Consider the following 18,175-nt stretch of genomic DNA (forward strand, 5'->3'; position numbering starts at 1 on the left):
TCAGCGCTGTCGTGATTCAAGGTGATTCTCTGGAGTGGACAGCGCTCTGAGCCGGTGCAGACACGTGACCGCGCCTCTCAAGTCACGCGCACCGTGTCTGCGCTTCACCGAGGGTCTCACACTGAGCGGGACAGTCTGATCTGTGGGCAGCTAATCACAAGAATGCGGCTCTAATGCTCTAGGCTACATCTTACAACGTTTATTTACCTCATTATGTCTCACATTAAAGATTTGAGCTCTCATTATTGGACGTGTGTGTCCTGGTCACTAACGTGGCTGAATTATAACCTCAACCATAATAAACACACAGAGCGGTGTTAATACTGTGCAGGACTAATGAAAGGGCCAATGACTGGCGCTGTTACTGGCACGTGCCTGCTCAGTGCAAGAACCAATCAGCGGGCGCATTGCTGAGCCTGGCTGTGTCCGTTGCCTGGGCACCACAGCGGTCCTGGGACACAGCAGCCTGCGGAAAACCGCGGGACAGAGCGTTCACAGGACACAGGCCCGTGCTCTTTACGGAGAGAACGAGCTAAACAATCTACATCTGCAATGGTAAAGCTACGGACGAGATGTCTGCTCCTGGGTAAGAGCTCAGCACCAGTAAGAACAGGAGGAGGAACAGGAGGGGGAACAGGAGGAGGAACAGGAGGAGGAACGAGAGGAAGAGAGGAGAATAATCATTTGTAATTGTAACAGTTTTAGCTCATGAGTATTAGTGGACTGTTTGTTAATCCATCGTTGTGTCCTTGGGCCTTGTCCTTTTAGGAGATGCGGCGGTGGGGAAAAGTTCTCTGTGCCACATGTTCCACAGTGAAGGAGTTCAGTTCCAGAGGAGCTACACTATGGTGAGAGCTGCTCCACCTCTCCTCTCCTCCTCTTCCTCTAGTTTTCTGTCTCTCCTGCTTTTCTCCTTGTCCACCTTCTTTCATCCTCCATCTCTCCTCCTCCTTCTCTTTATCTCATCCTCGTCTCTTCTTCCTCTCATGTTTTCCTCCTTCTTCTCTCACCCTCCTCTCCTCCTCCTCCCTCTCCTTTGCTCATCCACCTTTCCTCCTCTCTTTCTTTCCAGCCCTGCATATATGAAGATTTCCACATGTATGAAGTCTTCCTTGTGCTTCTTTTTGCAGACGGCTGGAGTGGAGCTGGTCACTAAATGTGCCACTATCCCCGACAGTGAACACAGTGTGGTGAGTCTGACCACACATAAGCCTCATTCACACATGTGGCACGTTTCCACCAGGGCTACTCAGCCCTACTCAGCCCTATTCAGCCCTACTCAGCCCTACTCAGCCCTATATTCTGCCACTTTCAAAGTTTCACCATATAAAGTATCACCATCTAAACTGAAAAAGCTGGATCTGTGCATCTCTATAACAGATTTGATTCTCAATACCAATATCGATACCATGATGATGATAGTAAAAAACACTCTCTCTTTAGACAGTAGAATGTGATTTTCCACATTAAATGGTAGTACTTTCTTTTCTGTTCCCATGTGTCCTTATATCTGTGTAATCCCTCAGTGTCCTGTAGGTCCATAGTGGTCCATGGGTGTACACTAGTCCATGTGTCTTATACTTGTTCTGATACAGCTCAAGATCATTCTAAAGATATTCAGGAAAGGTTCACTTCTGTCTGGTGAATGGGCCTTTTTTAGTATTGATACCTGCTCAAATGAGTATCTAGTTTCAGTAACAGTTTTAGTATTGATTAGAATCTGATTTCTGATTCTTTTGACAGCCCTAGTTCACACATGACCCTGTTCTGGCAAAATGCAGGTAAATACCCAGGTCAGACTGCATGTGTGAATGGGGCTACAGTGTCTGAGTACTTATGAGTACCTATTTCTCCTCAGGAGCTGTACCTGGTGGACTGTCCCGGGAAGGAGCTGCTGGCAGAGGCCTGTGAGAAGATGGTGAGTCCAGCCTCCTTCAGAGCAGCACTGTCCTCTTGTATACTCACTTTAGACAAAGTAGTAAAGAGTTGCTGTGGATGGTCCGGTGCTGCTATTTGTGTTCATTAGGGTGTATACATGTCTAAGCCTGCAAAATTCAGCTGGTGTCATCAACATTCCCTGGAGGTGTGATGCTAAGCACAGCTCTGTCTGAAGCTCTGTTGGCATTAGCCAACAGAGCTTCAGTTAGTCACAGTTTTTCAGTTAGTCACTCTCCACGTTTTTTTGAATATCAAATCTGTAAACAGGACCATGAATGCTCAGATTCATCACAGGCTCCTGAAAATGTGCTGTTTAAATGTATATTACTATCTTAAAAAAACGTTTTCACTATTTGACCATTCCTCCATAGACATACATGAATTTGGAGCCAAGTTCCATATTTGGAATTCTGAGCACGAATATCATAGCAACCAAAGAGCCAATCTGGAGTGAATCTTTTGAAGGTGATGTCCCTTCCTGCGTGCACCACTGACATGGCGAGGGGCAGAAGCTCAGCAACATTGTCAATCAAACCTGTTGCTAACGGCAGCTGGAGCAACCTCTGGGAAAGAAGGCGCCTGATTTTTTTGTTATTAATGTCATATTTTGATTTAGGGACAAAATGGTAAAATAAAAACCCCATGTTCATGTAGAGAGGGTTAAACCAAACTGATGAGGCTCAGTGCAGCACTTGGAGAGAGAGAGGGAAGACCTTTTTTTAATAGAAAATTTCTCATTTCCTGTTTGGCATGTGGTGGCTAGCAGGTTAGCTATGTCCATTTATATATGCAATCTATGGCCCTAAGTCAGTCTGGTTCTGTGTTCTGTCCTCAGTGGGGGGAGGCGTGGCTGCTGTGCCTGGTGTTTGACCTGAGCAGTGATCAGTCCTTCCTCAGCTGTGATCGCTGGCTCCAGAGGGTCCAAGCCCACAGTTTGGGAAACACTGTTTCAGGTCAGTCTCTCCAGGACTAAACCAGGACTAAACTAGGACCAAACAAAGACCAAACCAGGACTAAACCAGGGCCAGATCAGGACTAAACAAGGACTAAACCAGGATCAAACCAGGACTAAACCAGAACTAAACAAGGGCTAAACCAGGACAACCCTAGGACTAAACCAGGACTAAACCGGGATCAAACCAGGACTAAACCAGGACCACACCAGGACCACACCAGGACCACACCAGGACCACACCAGGACCACACCAGGACCAAACCACAATGAAGCTACATTTGCACACCACGTCAAAATGGGGATCAGGGCTGAAAGTAACTAATTACAAATACTCACATTACTGTGAGTATTTTTTTGTGGTAATTGTACTTTTTTGGAGTAGAAGTAGATATTTAAACCTGCACTTGTACTTGAATATAATTCTAGCCATGTAATTGTAATTAGCTACATTTAAAATCATTGAAGTTAGTTTATTCAGCAGAGTTGTAGACTTTTATATTTGTTATTAGGCTGCAGCAGCTCTTTCACATTTTAGATTTAATGTTTTGAGCATTTACAGGAGAAAATGTCATTACTCACCACTGACACTCATATCGTATCGGTTGGCAATGACTTTTAGCTTTTTTTTTTCTTGAGTATTAGAATGGTGTATGAAATTTGACTTTGGTGGTGTGTCTCTTCCTCTCTGACCCCCATGTAACCATATGCACTGCTCTGTCTGTAAGGCGTTCTGCTGGGGAATAAGTGTGACCTGCTGGAGCGGAGGGCAGTGCAGACAGAGGAGGCTCAGGGCTGGGCTCAGGCTCACGGCCTGGACTACTATGAGACTTCTGCTGTAAGTCACACTAGGGCATGCATACAGGGCTGCACCCACTTTACATTTCACCTGCTTCCCACATGAAAATGTTGGTGCTTTGCTTGGAATGTTCCCCAGTATGGTATTATACTTATGTAACACCACAGATCAAGTTACAGGTTGGATCTGTGGAGAGGTGACCCTGCTTAAAGACGGAATGGGTGTTTTTTTGTTTTTTTTGGTATTTCTGGACTCTAAAAAGAATTGTATTTGAACAAATTAGATTACAAAAGATTAGATTACATTAGATAAATTTAATGCCATATTGTTGAACCTTCCAGTCAAAGGACAAGCAGGAATGCATTTAGCCATTTTGAATAGGAAGTTAATAAACCCATTGCTAACTTATTACATGTGCACCATGCAGCTTTTCTGTTGGAGGGTCTGCCACCTGCTTGTTTCCATGGAAATGCTGTAACATTCCTCAGTATGGCATTAAATTTATCTGTCTTGCATTAATTCAACATCAGGTGTTTTTATTGCTCAAAAATACCTTGAAAAAAATGCTGTCTTACTGTGAGCAGACTCCGCTGACCTGACTAGGCAATCTAGGTACATGTTGCTTTAGAACAGGGGTGTTAAACACATTTTCACTGAGGGCCACATCAGCAAAATGGGCAGATGTAAAATAAATCTAACTACTTTTGCAACTTTTTAATTAACTGTTTCTGTATTTATCACTTATTCAAGTTACAAATATTGCATATTCATTTGCATAGATGTAAAATATGGCTGTGTAACGACATATCTCTTGATAAAATGACACATTTTAATTTACCCTGTCGAGGGTCACATAAAATTATGTGGAGGGCCACATTTGGCCCGTGGGCCTTGAGTTTGATGCATGTCCTTTAGAATAACAGTAGTTTTGTTGTTGTGCGTTGGTCCTTTTTCACCTGTAGAGAATATGGTTGCCAAAGTATCAAAAATCAGATACTAATTGATTCTAAAAGTAGTATTGAAATTTGAGCAGGTATCAATTCTAAAAAAAATCACAAGACAGAAATGAACCTTTCCTGAAGCTTTATAATGATCTTGAGCTGTATCTTTCACAAGTATAAGAAACATAGACTAGTATACACCCATGGACCACTATGAACCTACTGGACACTGAGGGATTACACAGACAAAAGGCCACATGGGAATAGAAAAGAAAGTACTACCATTTAATGTGGAAAATCACATTCTAATGTCAAAATAACAAGATTTATTATTATTGTGGTATCAAAATCGGTCTAAGTATCAAGTCTATTCCTTAGTATTGAAATTGAGTTTGAAATTTTAATATCGCGTGAGAATGCAATCTGAAGCATAGTAAACTTTGAGTGTTTGTGTTACAGAAGGAGCTCGACACCTGTTCCGCCCCTCTGCTCCGATTGGCCCAGACCTGCCTGTCCCTGTACGAGCAGAGCTGTGAGAGGATGCACAGCCTGGCCAGCTAGACAACTAACTCTCTGCTCTCTCTGTTCTCTCTGCTCTCTCTGCTCCTCTCTGCTCCTCTCTGCTCTCTCTGCTCTCTCTGCTCCTCTCTGCTCCTCTCTGCTCCTCTCTGCTCCTCTCTGCTCCTCTCTGCTCCTCTCTGCTCTCTCTGCACCTGTAATCTACACATCAGAGAGCATGTTGTTAATCTGCTGTTTGTATTTATTTTTGTATTCAATTGTTTTCCCTTTTCTAAGGCCATAAATATATGTAAATACAAATAATAATAAAGTGTGATGATGTAACCAAGAGGTACTTTTTTTAAAGTAAAAGTAAATATCATGCATCATGTGTATTAGTCTGTAAACATTAAACTCTTTAGGACCTTTACTTTGGAATTCAGGGCTGAACAAGATCACTGATTTTACCAACAGAAAGAAAATCCAACAGTGAAACAGACAGATTAACAATATTGATAGAAAACAAGCAAATAGAAAAATGTCCCAGAGTGCTCCCTGTCCCCAGACCCTCCTCCTGCAGGAACAACTCAAACTAACCCAGAGGGAAAAAGACAAACCTCAAGAAGAATCACAGTGAAGGAGAGATCCACTCCCATGCACCAAACTTGGACTAAACCAGATTGAAACCAGGACTAAACTGGGAATAAACCAGGACTAAACTGGGACTAAACCGGGGATAAATTATTGACTAAACCAGGACTATACCAGAACTAAATCAGAACTAAACTGGGACTAAACCGGGACTAGACTAGGACTAAACCGGCACTAAACAAGAACTAAATCGGGACTAAACCAGGAATAAACCAGGACTAAACTAGAACTAAACCAGGTTGAAACAAGGACTAAACCTGGACTAAATTGGGACTACACCAGGACTAAACTAGGACTAATGTACCAGGACTAAACTGGAACTAAATTGGGACTAAATTGGGACTAAACCAGGACTAAACCAGGATAGGCAGGGTACAGATGTGTCCAGGACTAATGCATCCATTTGCAGATAAAGTTCAAATCTGTAGGGCCAGAGCCATTCAAGACTAAGGAACAGAGGGGGCTCATCTAGGACAGGGTAGGGGTCATTCAGCGAAGTGACAGCTCTCATTCACAGCCCATATAAACATAGCTTGTAAAACCGTATACTTTCACCTGCGAAATATAACTAAAATGGAAATATTTTACCTAAAAACGATGCTGAAAAACTCATCCATGCATTTGTTACTTCCAGACTTGATTGCTGTAATTCTCTGCTCGCCACCTGCCCCAAAAGTACTATAAGGAGCCTCCAGTTGGTCCAAAATGCAGCAGCCAGAGTCCTAATAGGGACTAAAAGAAGAGACCACATCAGTCCTGTACTAAAATATCTGCACTGGCTTCCTGTCGAGCTTAGAATCAAATTCAAAGTCCTCCTCCTTACATACAAAACCCTAAACGGTATGGCCCCATCCTATCTGCAAGATGTTATTGTCCCATACCAGCCAAACAGAGCACTCCGCTCTCAGAATGCAGGACTATTAGTGGTTCCTAGAGTGTCCAAAAGTACAGTGGGAGGGAGAGCATTCAGTTACCAAGCTCCTGTGCTATGGGATCAACTCCCTGCTGATGTTAAACAGGCCCCCACAGTCTCTGTATTTAAGACCAGGCTTAAAACCTTCCTCTTCGGTATAGCTTATGACCAGGTTACATAGTGAGGGAGTTAGGGACATTAAAGCCCGGGATAAGATAGGCTGCAGTAGGAGATAACTAGCTGGGGGAAGTATGGAAACCTGAGCACTATCCTCTGCTTTGTCCTATTTTCTCATCAGCAATGCTATTCACATGTTGTCCCCTGTCCCACTCCCCCTGTGGAGTGTAACTCTTTCAGATGCCTCGATGACAGCTGGACCCTCTCCTCCTCCCCGCCTGGCCCTCCTCCACCCGCCTCCCTCTCCCCCTCGCCTCCTCCTCCTCGTCTGGCCAATTTTTCTTGTTTTGTCTGATTTTTCCTGTTGTTTTGTTTTTGTGTGTAGGCAGCACGGTGGCTGAGTGGCAACACTCATACCTCACAGCAAGAGGGTTTGGTTTGATCCCCGGGTCACCCAGGCCTTTCTGTGTGGAGTTTTTCATGTTTCTCCCCATGTCTGGATGGGTTTCCTCCGTGTACTCCGGTTTCCCCCATCAACCAAAACATGAACACCCTTCGAGATAACTGTTGTTGTGATTTTGGGCGTTACAAAAATAAATGAATTGAATTGAATTGAAAGAGGGTCCACTGGGCAGAGGGTCAGGGCACAAGGGTTCAGTCACCACTGTGAGGGCATCTGAAACAGTTGCATCCCCAGAGGCAGACTCCTCGTTTCCAATACTGAAAACTAGAGTCAGATCGCCATCTGCTGCAAGTAGGGGGAAGTACTATTTGACAAACAAGCCAGGACTGGGGTTGGTGACTTTTTCCGACATGCTAATACAAGTTCAAACATTGCCCCGATGAAGACACGTTAGCGTTAGCTGTCTGTATCTTTCATACAACAGAGTGCCTAGGAAGTATTCTTGACTGCTGTGCACACGTTTTTGGTAACATTGGTCACAATCTGTTTTTCACAAACGTGCATTTATAAGGGACTGCATTTTTGTGTCAGCATCTGATGCAGAAATGCTCATATTTTGATTTATATACTTAAAAACAGAACAGGAAATCTCTGGACTGTACCTGTGACGTCACAAAACTGGAAAATTCAAATTTGCATGTTTCTATGGGGTTTAGAAGGAGCAGACTTCATCAATTCATCAAACAAATACAACTCCAGATGTTTTTTAATGACGGATGTTATAACATGGTTAAAAGCTCAAAAAATATATAGAATAGAGTATCATGTAAATATAAAATTGTATCCCCGCCTCCTCTCCTCCTATTGGCCATCCTTTGTTATGCTCTGAATGAGTGATAGGAGGATTTAACCAATCTCTTCTATTTTTATTCTGTGTCTGGGTGGGTTTCCTCCTGGTACTTCAGTTTCCTCCATCAACCCAAAACCTGCACATTAGGTCAAGTCCTCCAGCTAAAGTCGTCCTGACCAAGACTAGCTCAAGATGTGGAGATGGGTCCCCAGTCACCGCGGTGCTCACTCCTCCTGAGGAGACACACACTTCCCTACAAAGGCAATAAAGTGTACCTTAAGCTTAACCTTAAAAAGTCCTGCTCAAAGTACATATTGCTGCTTAGAATACACATTTCACTAAAACACAGTTATGATTATATTTAAGATTTTATTTAGAATACTGCCTGACCTTTTTTAGTTTTGTTACTTTCAGGTTGGAAAAGGGTAACGGAATATGACGTATGTAGAAGTATGTTACCTAGTAACCAAAATGGCTAAAACCATAGTCTGTATAAAGAAGATAGTGTGACGTCACCCACAGCGAACAGCTCCAAATGAAGCTCATCGAGGCTAGAGCAGGTATAGTGGCCAATTTGAAGCTCCATATTTCCATATTTGGAATTCCGACCATGAGTGTCATAGCAACGAAAGAGGCAATCTGGAGTGAGGCTGTTGATGGTAACGCCTCTTCCCACCCACACAGCTGGTTTAGCAGGGGACGGGGCATAGCAACACTGTCAGTCAAACCTGTAGTTAATTCTAGCAGAACAACAGTTATTAATGTTTATTTCTTGATTTATGGACACAATAGCGAGATAAAACCAGGATTATGTAGAGGGGGATTAAAACACACATTTTAAGACCAAAATTATGAGGCTGACTGCAGCAGTTACAGAGAGGGGTGACAATTTTTCAATGTAAAGTGAACTGAGTCGATGAAGTTGGAAGTGCGGTGGCTAGCAGGTTAGCAATGCCCATTAATATACACAGTCTATGAGTAAAACCTGTCTGAATTACATCATTGTTATGATTAGACCAATAAATAACCTTTCTTTGGTTTAATGAAGTTTTCAGCAGCCTGAAAAAGTCTTCCTGTTCGTGCATTTTGGATGATCAATTAAAATCACTTCTCAAAGAATTTCTGCTTAAACTGGCCTTTAATCCCCCTCGACCACTTCCACGTTTGTGTGTGTTTGTGTGTGAATGTGTATGTGAACTCACTACTACTTCCTGTATTTGTGTACTTTTTCTTCTCATGTAAATGGCCCATGTTACACTTTATCTGATCTCTGTTCTAATGTTGTTTCCTCATCACAAACAGACCTGGAGTTGTGTTTTGTTTCATTCACACATGTTTAACACACAAACCTGCATATTTAGGCTGAGTTCTTCTCTCAAACAGAAATCATTCTGTAGCACCTTGTGATGTCATCGTGTGGTAATACAGGAAGTGCTCCACTGTGTTTTTAAATTCCACACACCTTCACTAGAATCATTTGGATAATTTCAAATCTGAAATTGCCAATTTCTACTGAACAAAAAGTAAAACATAACATGAAAACTACAGCTTCATGACATCACAAGGTGGAACAAAGCATTTTGAGCTTTGGAGATGTACACAAACATATGTGAATGAAACACAACTCCAGGTCTGTTTTTGAGGAACTAACGCCATTATAACATGATTTAAAGCTCACAAGAGTCAATTTTGTGTTGTATAGGACTTTTATTGAATATTAACATCAGGTACTATACCACTAAAATATATGAATCTGTCAAATGCACTTTAAGGTAATATAGGCCAACTCACCTGGGCCAAGGAAAACTGGTGTGGACCGGGCCATAGTTTGGATATGCCTAATAAACTGCAGTAGGTTTACGTTTGTGAGCTGGTCCACTTTTGGCCACACCTATATCATCAGCTCATTCCTGTTTGTGTCATTACACTTATAATTACAGTGTGATTAAATAGCTGTTTTGTTGGTGACAGTCCACACACATGTAGAGTTTGCCACCTCCAGATCCTAATTTCATGTGATGGGATAGTACCTGTGGTCAATATGGCAGTGTGTGTAGAAAGAGAGAAGAAAAGTACAAAAATACATGAAGTAGCGCTGAGTTGTCAACACTGAAAACACCATTTAGGCTCAAGATACATTCATTTATCAAAATAAAGAGGCTGTCATTTATTTGTTAACATTATGACTGCTAGGTAATGATTATACAACCACGTCTATGTTTGTCACATCTGTTGCTTGTGTCCAACCCACAGTCTGTGTAAAGAAGTGGACTGAGTGAGTGTGACGTCACCACAGAGTTCAGCTCCAGTCAAATGAAGTTCATCGAGGCTTGCAATCGCCCAGATAGCAACTTTAGCAAACTTTTTAAAAGAGGAACAGAGCAGAGCTGAGACAATTAGTCTAGTGCAGACCCAAGTGCATTTATTTTTCACCATAAACTTTACAAAGAAACAAGAAAGAAGTTTTTTGTTTTTTTTTTAAATCAGCCTTTGCAGTACCTGTTACAAATACAGCACCCTCTCATGTAGTGGTCTGCCCCGGAACCTTCTTAAGGTGCTTCACCTCCCCAGGGACTCATTTGGCCGAAACACCTAAGGCAGACAACATGGGTAAGTTAAAATTTGCAGAATTACAATCAATTCAGTGATACACATTTATCAATAAAACATTTTAAACGCTTGTGTATGTCCTTCCTTTCTGCTAGCATCCATGATGGTAATGGACTAGCTACATTACATTTCCTCCCCCCTCTTTTAAGGGTACAATATTTTTAGTCTTCATATAACCTGGAGAGAGAGTCAGCAACTACATTGGCCTTGCCAGGCTTGCAGTGGACTGTGAAGTTGAAAGGCTGTAGGGCCAGGTACCAGCCTGCAATTCTTGTATTTGAGTCCTTCATTTTATGGAGCCACTGTAGAGCATGATGATCAGTTTCTAGGCTGAAATGGCGTCCCAACAGGTAGTATCTTAGGGACTCGATCACCCACTTCATGGCCAAGCACTCCTTTTCAACAGTAGAATACCTGGTCTCTCTATCCTGTAGCTTTCTGCTCAAAAAGTCAACTGGCATTGTCTCTCCATCCACCTCCTGCAATAAAACTCAACCTAAGCCCACTCCAGATGCATCAGTTTGTAAAAGGAATGGTTTGTTGAAGTCTGAGGTTTGTAGAATGGTATGGTTGTCCAAGGCCTCCTTTAGGTCCCTGAAAGCGAGGTCACATTGGTCAGTCCATATCACTTTACTCGGTGCTGATGCTTTGGTGAGGTCATTAAGCACTGCGGAGCGATCTGCAAAGTGTGGAATGAATTTCCTGTGCCAGCCAATAAGCCCTAGTGATGGATTCAAAATATATATTCAAGTTATATGATGTTATCTCACTGTTCATTTTAAAGGTACTGTAGGTACTGTACTGTAACTGTAGTTACTATAATCATTATATTCATTTCAACTATGTAAACTATGTCATCTGCACTAATGTTTGTTCTTGAGTCTTGCAGAAGTTATCTTTTGAAAGTTGCAGGATCCCACGGGAAGAAGGTCACTCTGAATGTGTGAAACAGAAACATCTTGGGAATGACCTTTGGAGATGCGAAAACAAAATGTATTTCTCTGTGAATCTCGTCATATGTTTTTATTCTGCTTGCAAAGTATGTAAACTATGTCCCCCATCCCTTGAGAACGCATTTGTAACTAGGGTCCCTAACTAAATAAAAGGAGGAGAAAGACGGTGGAAACTTCAGAAAGGAGTGAGGTTGTAAACTGAAGGTTTTGCCTCCCCGCTCTTTCTCCTCAATATTGAGACAAAATAATCTCTCTTGTCTTCTCTTCTCTTTTGAACTGTAATATAAGTTAAAAAGGTGAACCTATCAACTTGGTCCTTCGAGCCGGATCCCAATATACCGGAGGACTCCAGCGGATGTCGGAGACCCAGGAGAGACTGTGGCCACAGCATTTGAGACCTTTTCCAGGACTGGTCTCTTCGATATCTTTTGGAGTCTAAAGGTTGACGGGATACCGAGGGAGAGAGACGAGACGAGTGAGTAAGTCTTGCTTTAAAAAACGGTATGACTGGGGGTCATGCGCGTAGAGAAACCCTAATTATCCTAGGCTCCAATTAGGTACTAAAACCTACTAATACTAATAGTAGTAGTAGTACTAGGGACGGATACGGAGTCCCGTTACCGGGTAAAATAGTGATATTTTACTGGCTGGTACAAAACCGTGATAAGAGGGACGGATGCGGAGTCCCGTTACCGGGTAAAATAGTGACATTTTACTGGCTGGTACAAAACCGTGGAATAAAAAGCAAGGGTGTGTGAGAGAGAGAGACGTGTGAGTGGAGATTCTGAACCACTAGGTGACGAATCTCATACCAAAAAGGTTGGGGAAATACGGTGTATTTCTGTGGATGCAGAGGCAAGATCTCTCCGCCTGCTGAGGCTAAAGTGAGAGATACCACACTAATCACTCGTACCAACCTGTTGTTGTTGTATTCCAGCGATAGAGACCTCCCTAGGAGTTAAAAGCTGGACTAAATTTGAGGAAATAAAAATGGGAAATAGAACTACAAAATTGACACCAAAAGTAAAAGACTAGAAAGCCGTGCACGCAAAATATCCTGAAAAATGTACACAGTTAGATTTGTGGGTAACAAAATACAGTTCAAATAAATTTGAAGGCGAGTTAAAATCTTCTAAAATAATGGAGCTCCAAAATAAAATCCAAAATAAAATACTAAATAAAATACTAAATAAAATACAAAATAAAATACAGGAAAAATGCAAAAATGAAGAATATGATATGTGTAAACTATCTATACTATACTATACTATACTATACTATACTATACTATACTATACTATACTATACTATACTATACTATACTATACTGTACTATCATTGGGAAAGATGGTTGGAACTGGCACAAGCCAGAGAAAAAGGCCAGACAGAGGTAAAACGTAAGCAACAAATTATGCTTAATACAAAGGAGGAAGATGATTTCACCACTGTAATAGCGGCTCAGCCAGAAACATCAGTACAGCAGGCTCAAGCTGAGATAGAGGGAGCAGTAGCGGGAGGGGAGCAACAAGTGCCCCCGCCCCCGTATCACCCGTATCAAGAGGCAACAGAGCTAGTACACCAGATGAAAACTACACAAACTAGAAGTGAGGCAAAAGGTCAACAGCTATATAGCTGATTAAAGGGGTAATATGGGTAACAATTAGACCCAAATCTGAATACAGACCTTGTGTGAAACAGTATAAATTAAAACCTGATGCTATAGAGGGGATTAGACCAGAAATAGAAAGCTTAAAACAAGCAGGGGTAATAGTGGAGTGTGATGATTCACCTTGTAATAGTCCAATATTTCCTGTGAAAAAACAAGCACCATCTACAGGGTGGAGAATGGTACAGGACCTACAAGCTGTAAATAATGCAGTAATTCAGTGAGCACCGTGTGTGCCAGATCCACACACACTATTAAATTCACTCAGATCAGATGCTGAGGTATTTACAGTTGTAGACATTAGTAATGCTTTCTTCTCGGTGCCTATAGATAAAGATAGTCAATTCTGGTTTGCATTTACTTTTGAGGGACAATATACTCACAGGCTATGTCGGCTAACCTAGCAAAATTTAACCCACCTAAAGGAAGCCAAGTACTTCTGTATGTGGATGACATACTTTTGGCTTCCCCAGATAGAAAATCATGTGAAATTGATTCAATTGCTCTACTAAAATTCCTAGCAGAAAATGGCCATAAAGTGAGTAAAAATAAGCTTCAACTTTGCAAAAATACAGTGAAGTATTTAGGACATAGTTTGAGTGCTGGAGGCCGTACAATAATAGCAGGATGTAAAGAGACTATACTTAAAGCACCAAAACCTCAAACAAAGAAACAAATGATGTCATTTCTAGGATTAACTAATTACTGTAGACAGTGGATAGCTAATTATGCTGAAATCACCCATCCATTGAGTAAAATGATGTATGATGTGACAATAAATATGCAGGACAAACTACAATGGACAGAGGAGAGTGAAAAAGCATTTACAGAAGTAAAACAGGCCTTAGTTTCTAGTGCTGTGTTAGCACTTCCTGACTATGACAAACCTTTTGTGCAAATGGTAGACGTCATTTTATGACGTCAGTTTTAACTGCTTGCAAAGTATGTAAACTATGTCCCCCATCCCTTGAGAACGCATTTGTAACTAGGGTCCCTAACTAAATAAAAGGAGGAGAAAGACGGTGGAAACTTCAGAAAGGAGTGAGGTTGTAAACTGAAGGTTTTGCCTCCCCGCTCTTTCTCCTCAATATTGAGACAAAATAATCTCTCTTGTCTTCTCTTCTCTTTTGAACTGTAATATAGGTTAAAAAGGTGAACCTATCACCTAGGAAGCTCTTCACTTTCTTCTTTGTGGTTGGAATGGGGAAAGAATGAATAGCCTCCATTTTTCCCACCTGGGGCCTGAGTTTGCCATGTCCAATGACAAAGCCCAGGTACTCCACCTCTCTCTGAGCCAGACAGCATTTCTGAGAATTAATAGTTAGGCCAGCAGACTTTATGCACTGGAGGACTTGTTTTAGGTGAGCCATGTGTTCTTCCCAGGTTTGGCTGTAGATTACAATGTCGTCCAAATATGCCACTGCAAATTCTGAAACATCTCTCAGAACATAGTCCATTAGTCTTTGAAAGGTGGCTGGTGCCCCCTGGAGTCCAAATGGCATAACTCTGAATTGGTACATACCAAAAGGAGTTTTAAAGGCTGTCAGCTCTCGGACCTCTGGAGCCAGTGCCACTTGCCAATAGCCTTTGCTCAGGTCCAGGGTGGTGATGTACTCTGCCTGCCCCACTCGCTCCAGCTCATCAATCCTAGGCATTGGATAAGGGTCACACAATGAAACAGAATTCAGATAACAAAAGTCTATGCAAAATCTCAGCGAGTCATCCTTTTTGGGCACTAGAACCACTGGACTGCACCATTCACTGTTTGAGATTTCAATTATGCCTAGTTCCAACATCAATTTGATTTCTTTTTTCAAAGCTTGCACCAACCGCTCAGGTATTCTGTAGCTCTTCTGACATGGAGGAGCCTCTTTTTTCAGCCGGATGTTGTGCTGGACCAGGTCTGTGTAACCAGGTGAGTTTCTGAACAGCTCTGGGTCAATGAGAGGAACCAGTTGCTCCTGCTGGGAGATAGACAGATGTGACGTGTCTACGACTAGCGACTCACCCTGGCTTCCAGGCATGAACTTCTCTGGCCTTTCCTCGTCCTCAACAGCACGGATCAGCAGCTGATGAACAGATTCCTGGTGGGACTGAAATTCTTTTAACAAGTTCACTTGAAACGTTTGATGTTTTTTGGTTCTGTCAGGCATATAAAGTTCATATGTGACCTTCATATGGACCATGCCATTTGGAAATGAGGTGGGGAGGAGAAGAAGCACTTTCTGGCCAGGTTCAAAGCTTCTTTCCCTAGCCTTGCGATCATACCAAGTCTTTTGATTTTGTTGAGCGGTCCTTAAAGTCTCTTTTGCCAGAGCAGACATTTCCTCTAGACGTTGCCTCATGTTTACCACATAGGCCACCACATTCTCCTCTGAGGGGGTTGGATTCTCCCAATAGTCTTTGAGGAGGTCGAGAGGCCCCCTTACTTGGCGTCCGTAGAGCAACTCGAAGGGCGAGAACCCCGTTGAGGCCTGTGGCACTTCACGGTATGCGAATAGCAGGTATGGCAACCACTGGTCCCAGTCTACTCCTGTGTGAGACAAACTTACGCAGCATATTTTTCAAAGTCTGATTGTACCGCTCAACTAGCCCGTCCATCTGGGGGTGGTATGGGGTGGTCCTAATACCCTTAATACCTAGGAGCTTGTAAACCTGCTGTAATAACCTAGACATAAAGTTTGTCCCACAGTCTGTCAAAATTTCTTTTGGTATTCCCACTCTGGAAAACAGCTGTAATAAACAGTTAACAACATTTCTGGCTTTGATTGTTTTCGAAGGAAATGCCTCAGGATACCAAGTTGCATAATCACAGAGAAATAAAATATATTTGTTTCCTGAACTGCTGCGTTCTAATGGCCCAACTATGTCCATTCCTATTCTGTCAAGTGGAGTTTCGATAATAGGTAGAGGCTGCAACATAGCACGAGGGGCTTTGCGAGACGAGGTAAGTTGACATATTTCACATGCATTACAGAATTTTGAGATGTCATTGTACATGCCCGGCCAAACAAATCTGCTTGAAATTCTGCACAAAGTTTTTTGGAATGCCATGTGTCCCACCCATGGCACCGAATGACCGAGCTCCATTACTTTGGCTCTAAAGGATTTGGGTAATGCCAAGGCTTCAACAGTGCCCTTGCTTGGTACAGAATGCCCGCTTTAATGATGTATGTTGCCTCCTCTAAACATCCTGGACTGCCCTGTTTCACCCCTTCCACTTCTGTAACTTTTTGGAACCAGGGTTTTAGGGTTGCATCATCTTTTTGGAGTCTGGCTACATCTGATGGGAGGTCAAACTCAATTTGGAGAGAAGGTTTGATTGTTTTTCCTGTCTGTTTGCAAGCTGTACCTATAAACTTTTCCTGTCTTTTCTGTGCCTTTGATTTGACTGGTTTTTCCCTTACAGGTTCAAGGTCCTCCCCCCAAAATGGTAACTCTTTCAAAGACTCTTTTGCGTGCTGAGCTCTTGTAATAACCATATTATAAGGCCTATGTGGTGCTGCTTTTTCAGGTAAGTTTACAGATGGATTTGCAGGTATATCTTCAAGTAGATTAGGATTTACAGGTAAGTATTTGGGTATATTCAGGTTCTCCGGCAAGTTTTCTGACTCCTGCATCAAATCTAACAAAATTGGAACATCATTACCCAGAATCACATCAAAAGGAAAATTTGGGGCCAAAGCTACTGGCATTAGAAAAGTTTGACCTCCCACTGTCAAGTACACCTCTGCTATTGGATACTGGTGCTCATCTCCATGAATACAGCTAATGGTAGTCTCGTCCTCACTCCATTTTTCCCTTGACACCAAACTTGACAAAACCATAGACTGAAACCCACCCGTATCCAATAGTGCTGTAGTACGGTGGCCATTTATCAGGATTGGTGCGGTACAAGCTCTCTGGGTTGCAAAATGACTTGGCCGCACAGGTCTGGGCACTGCACAGTAAAGGGATGGCTTAGACTTATTAGCTAAAGGACAGGAATACTGGGTGTGGCCTAGCCCATTACACAAGTAGCATCTGACTTCTTTGCTGGACCTATGGGAACTGTTACCAAGATTTGATTTTTGAACATGGCTAGGTATAATTTGCCTTTGTTTAGACAGAGCCATATTATGACCAAAACCCCGTTCACCCCCATTGTGCTTACTTTGGGCTCGGTCTCTGTGTCCATGTTCTCAGTCCCGACCTCTTTGGACCTGGAAGGAGCTCCGTCCATAAGTGGTGTGGTTGAGTCCTTTCCTTGCAGCTAGGAAGACCTCTGCCAGCTCTGCTGCTTTTTCTGCCGTCTTGGGGTCATGTTCACGGATCCACACTGCAAGCTCCGCGTGAACCATTCTCAGGAACTACTCCAAAATCAAAGTCTCTGATATCTCCTTTATTGTAGATTTTTCAGGTTTGACCCATTTAGAGAACATGTCCTTCAGTCATACGTCTAGCTCCTTCGGGGTTTCATCTTGCAAGATCTCTATGGACCGAAGTCTCTGAAGTTATTTCATATTTTGTTAATATTGCTGCTTTAACCTTTTCATAATCTTCAGCCTCCGCAAAGTCCATCTGAACATACGCACTGCGAGCTTTGCCTGTGAGTAGAGGCACGAGGCGGAGTGCCCACTCATCTCTTTGCCATCTGCAAACTTGAGCCATTCTCTCAAAAGTGGTAAGAAAATGTTCAATATCATCCTCAGGTGAGAGTGGTAGCAGCTTTGGCTCTCTGTGGATTACCATCTCTCTAAAAAATCTATTGTGTTCACATTGACCATAGCTTTCATCTTCATAGTTTTCATTCTGACCTGTAGGGGGAGCCATTTCTTGCTCTTGATCTTGTCTTTGGATGACACGAGTCACCAAAGACTGCATTTGTTTCATCTGGCGCTGCAT

General features: G+C 42.5%; 2 protein-coding genes across 2 annotated transcripts in view; both read left to right on the top strand.

Moving 5' to 3' along the window:
* Positions 1 to 18,175, top strand: part of LOC117373264 (protein CutA homolog) — a 109,153-nt gene that overhangs the window by 16,725 nt on the left and 74,253 nt on the right. The gene's annotated exons all lie outside the window — the stretch shown is intronic.
* ift27 (intraflagellar transport 27 homolog (Chlamydomonas)) lies at positions 538 to 5,334 on the top strand. The gene is made up of 7 exons (XM_033965859.2): positions 538 to 586; positions 769 to 848; positions 1,131 to 1,190; positions 1,859 to 1,918; positions 2,774 to 2,891; positions 3,619 to 3,728; positions 5,090 to 5,334. The coding sequence occupies exons 1-7, from the start codon at positions 553 to 555 to the stop codon at positions 5,189 to 5,191; spliced, it is 564 nt and encodes a 187-aa protein (XP_033821750.1). The 5' UTR covers positions 538 to 552; the 3' UTR covers positions 5,192 to 5,334.

This window comes from Periophthalmus magnuspinnatus, chromosome 1, assembly GCF_009829125.3.
Source record: "Periophthalmus magnuspinnatus isolate fPerMag1 chromosome 1, fPerMag1.2.pri, whole genome shotgun sequence".
NCBI classification, from domain to species: Eukaryota; Metazoa; Chordata; class Actinopteri; order Gobiiformes; family Gobiidae; genus Periophthalmus; species Periophthalmus magnuspinnatus.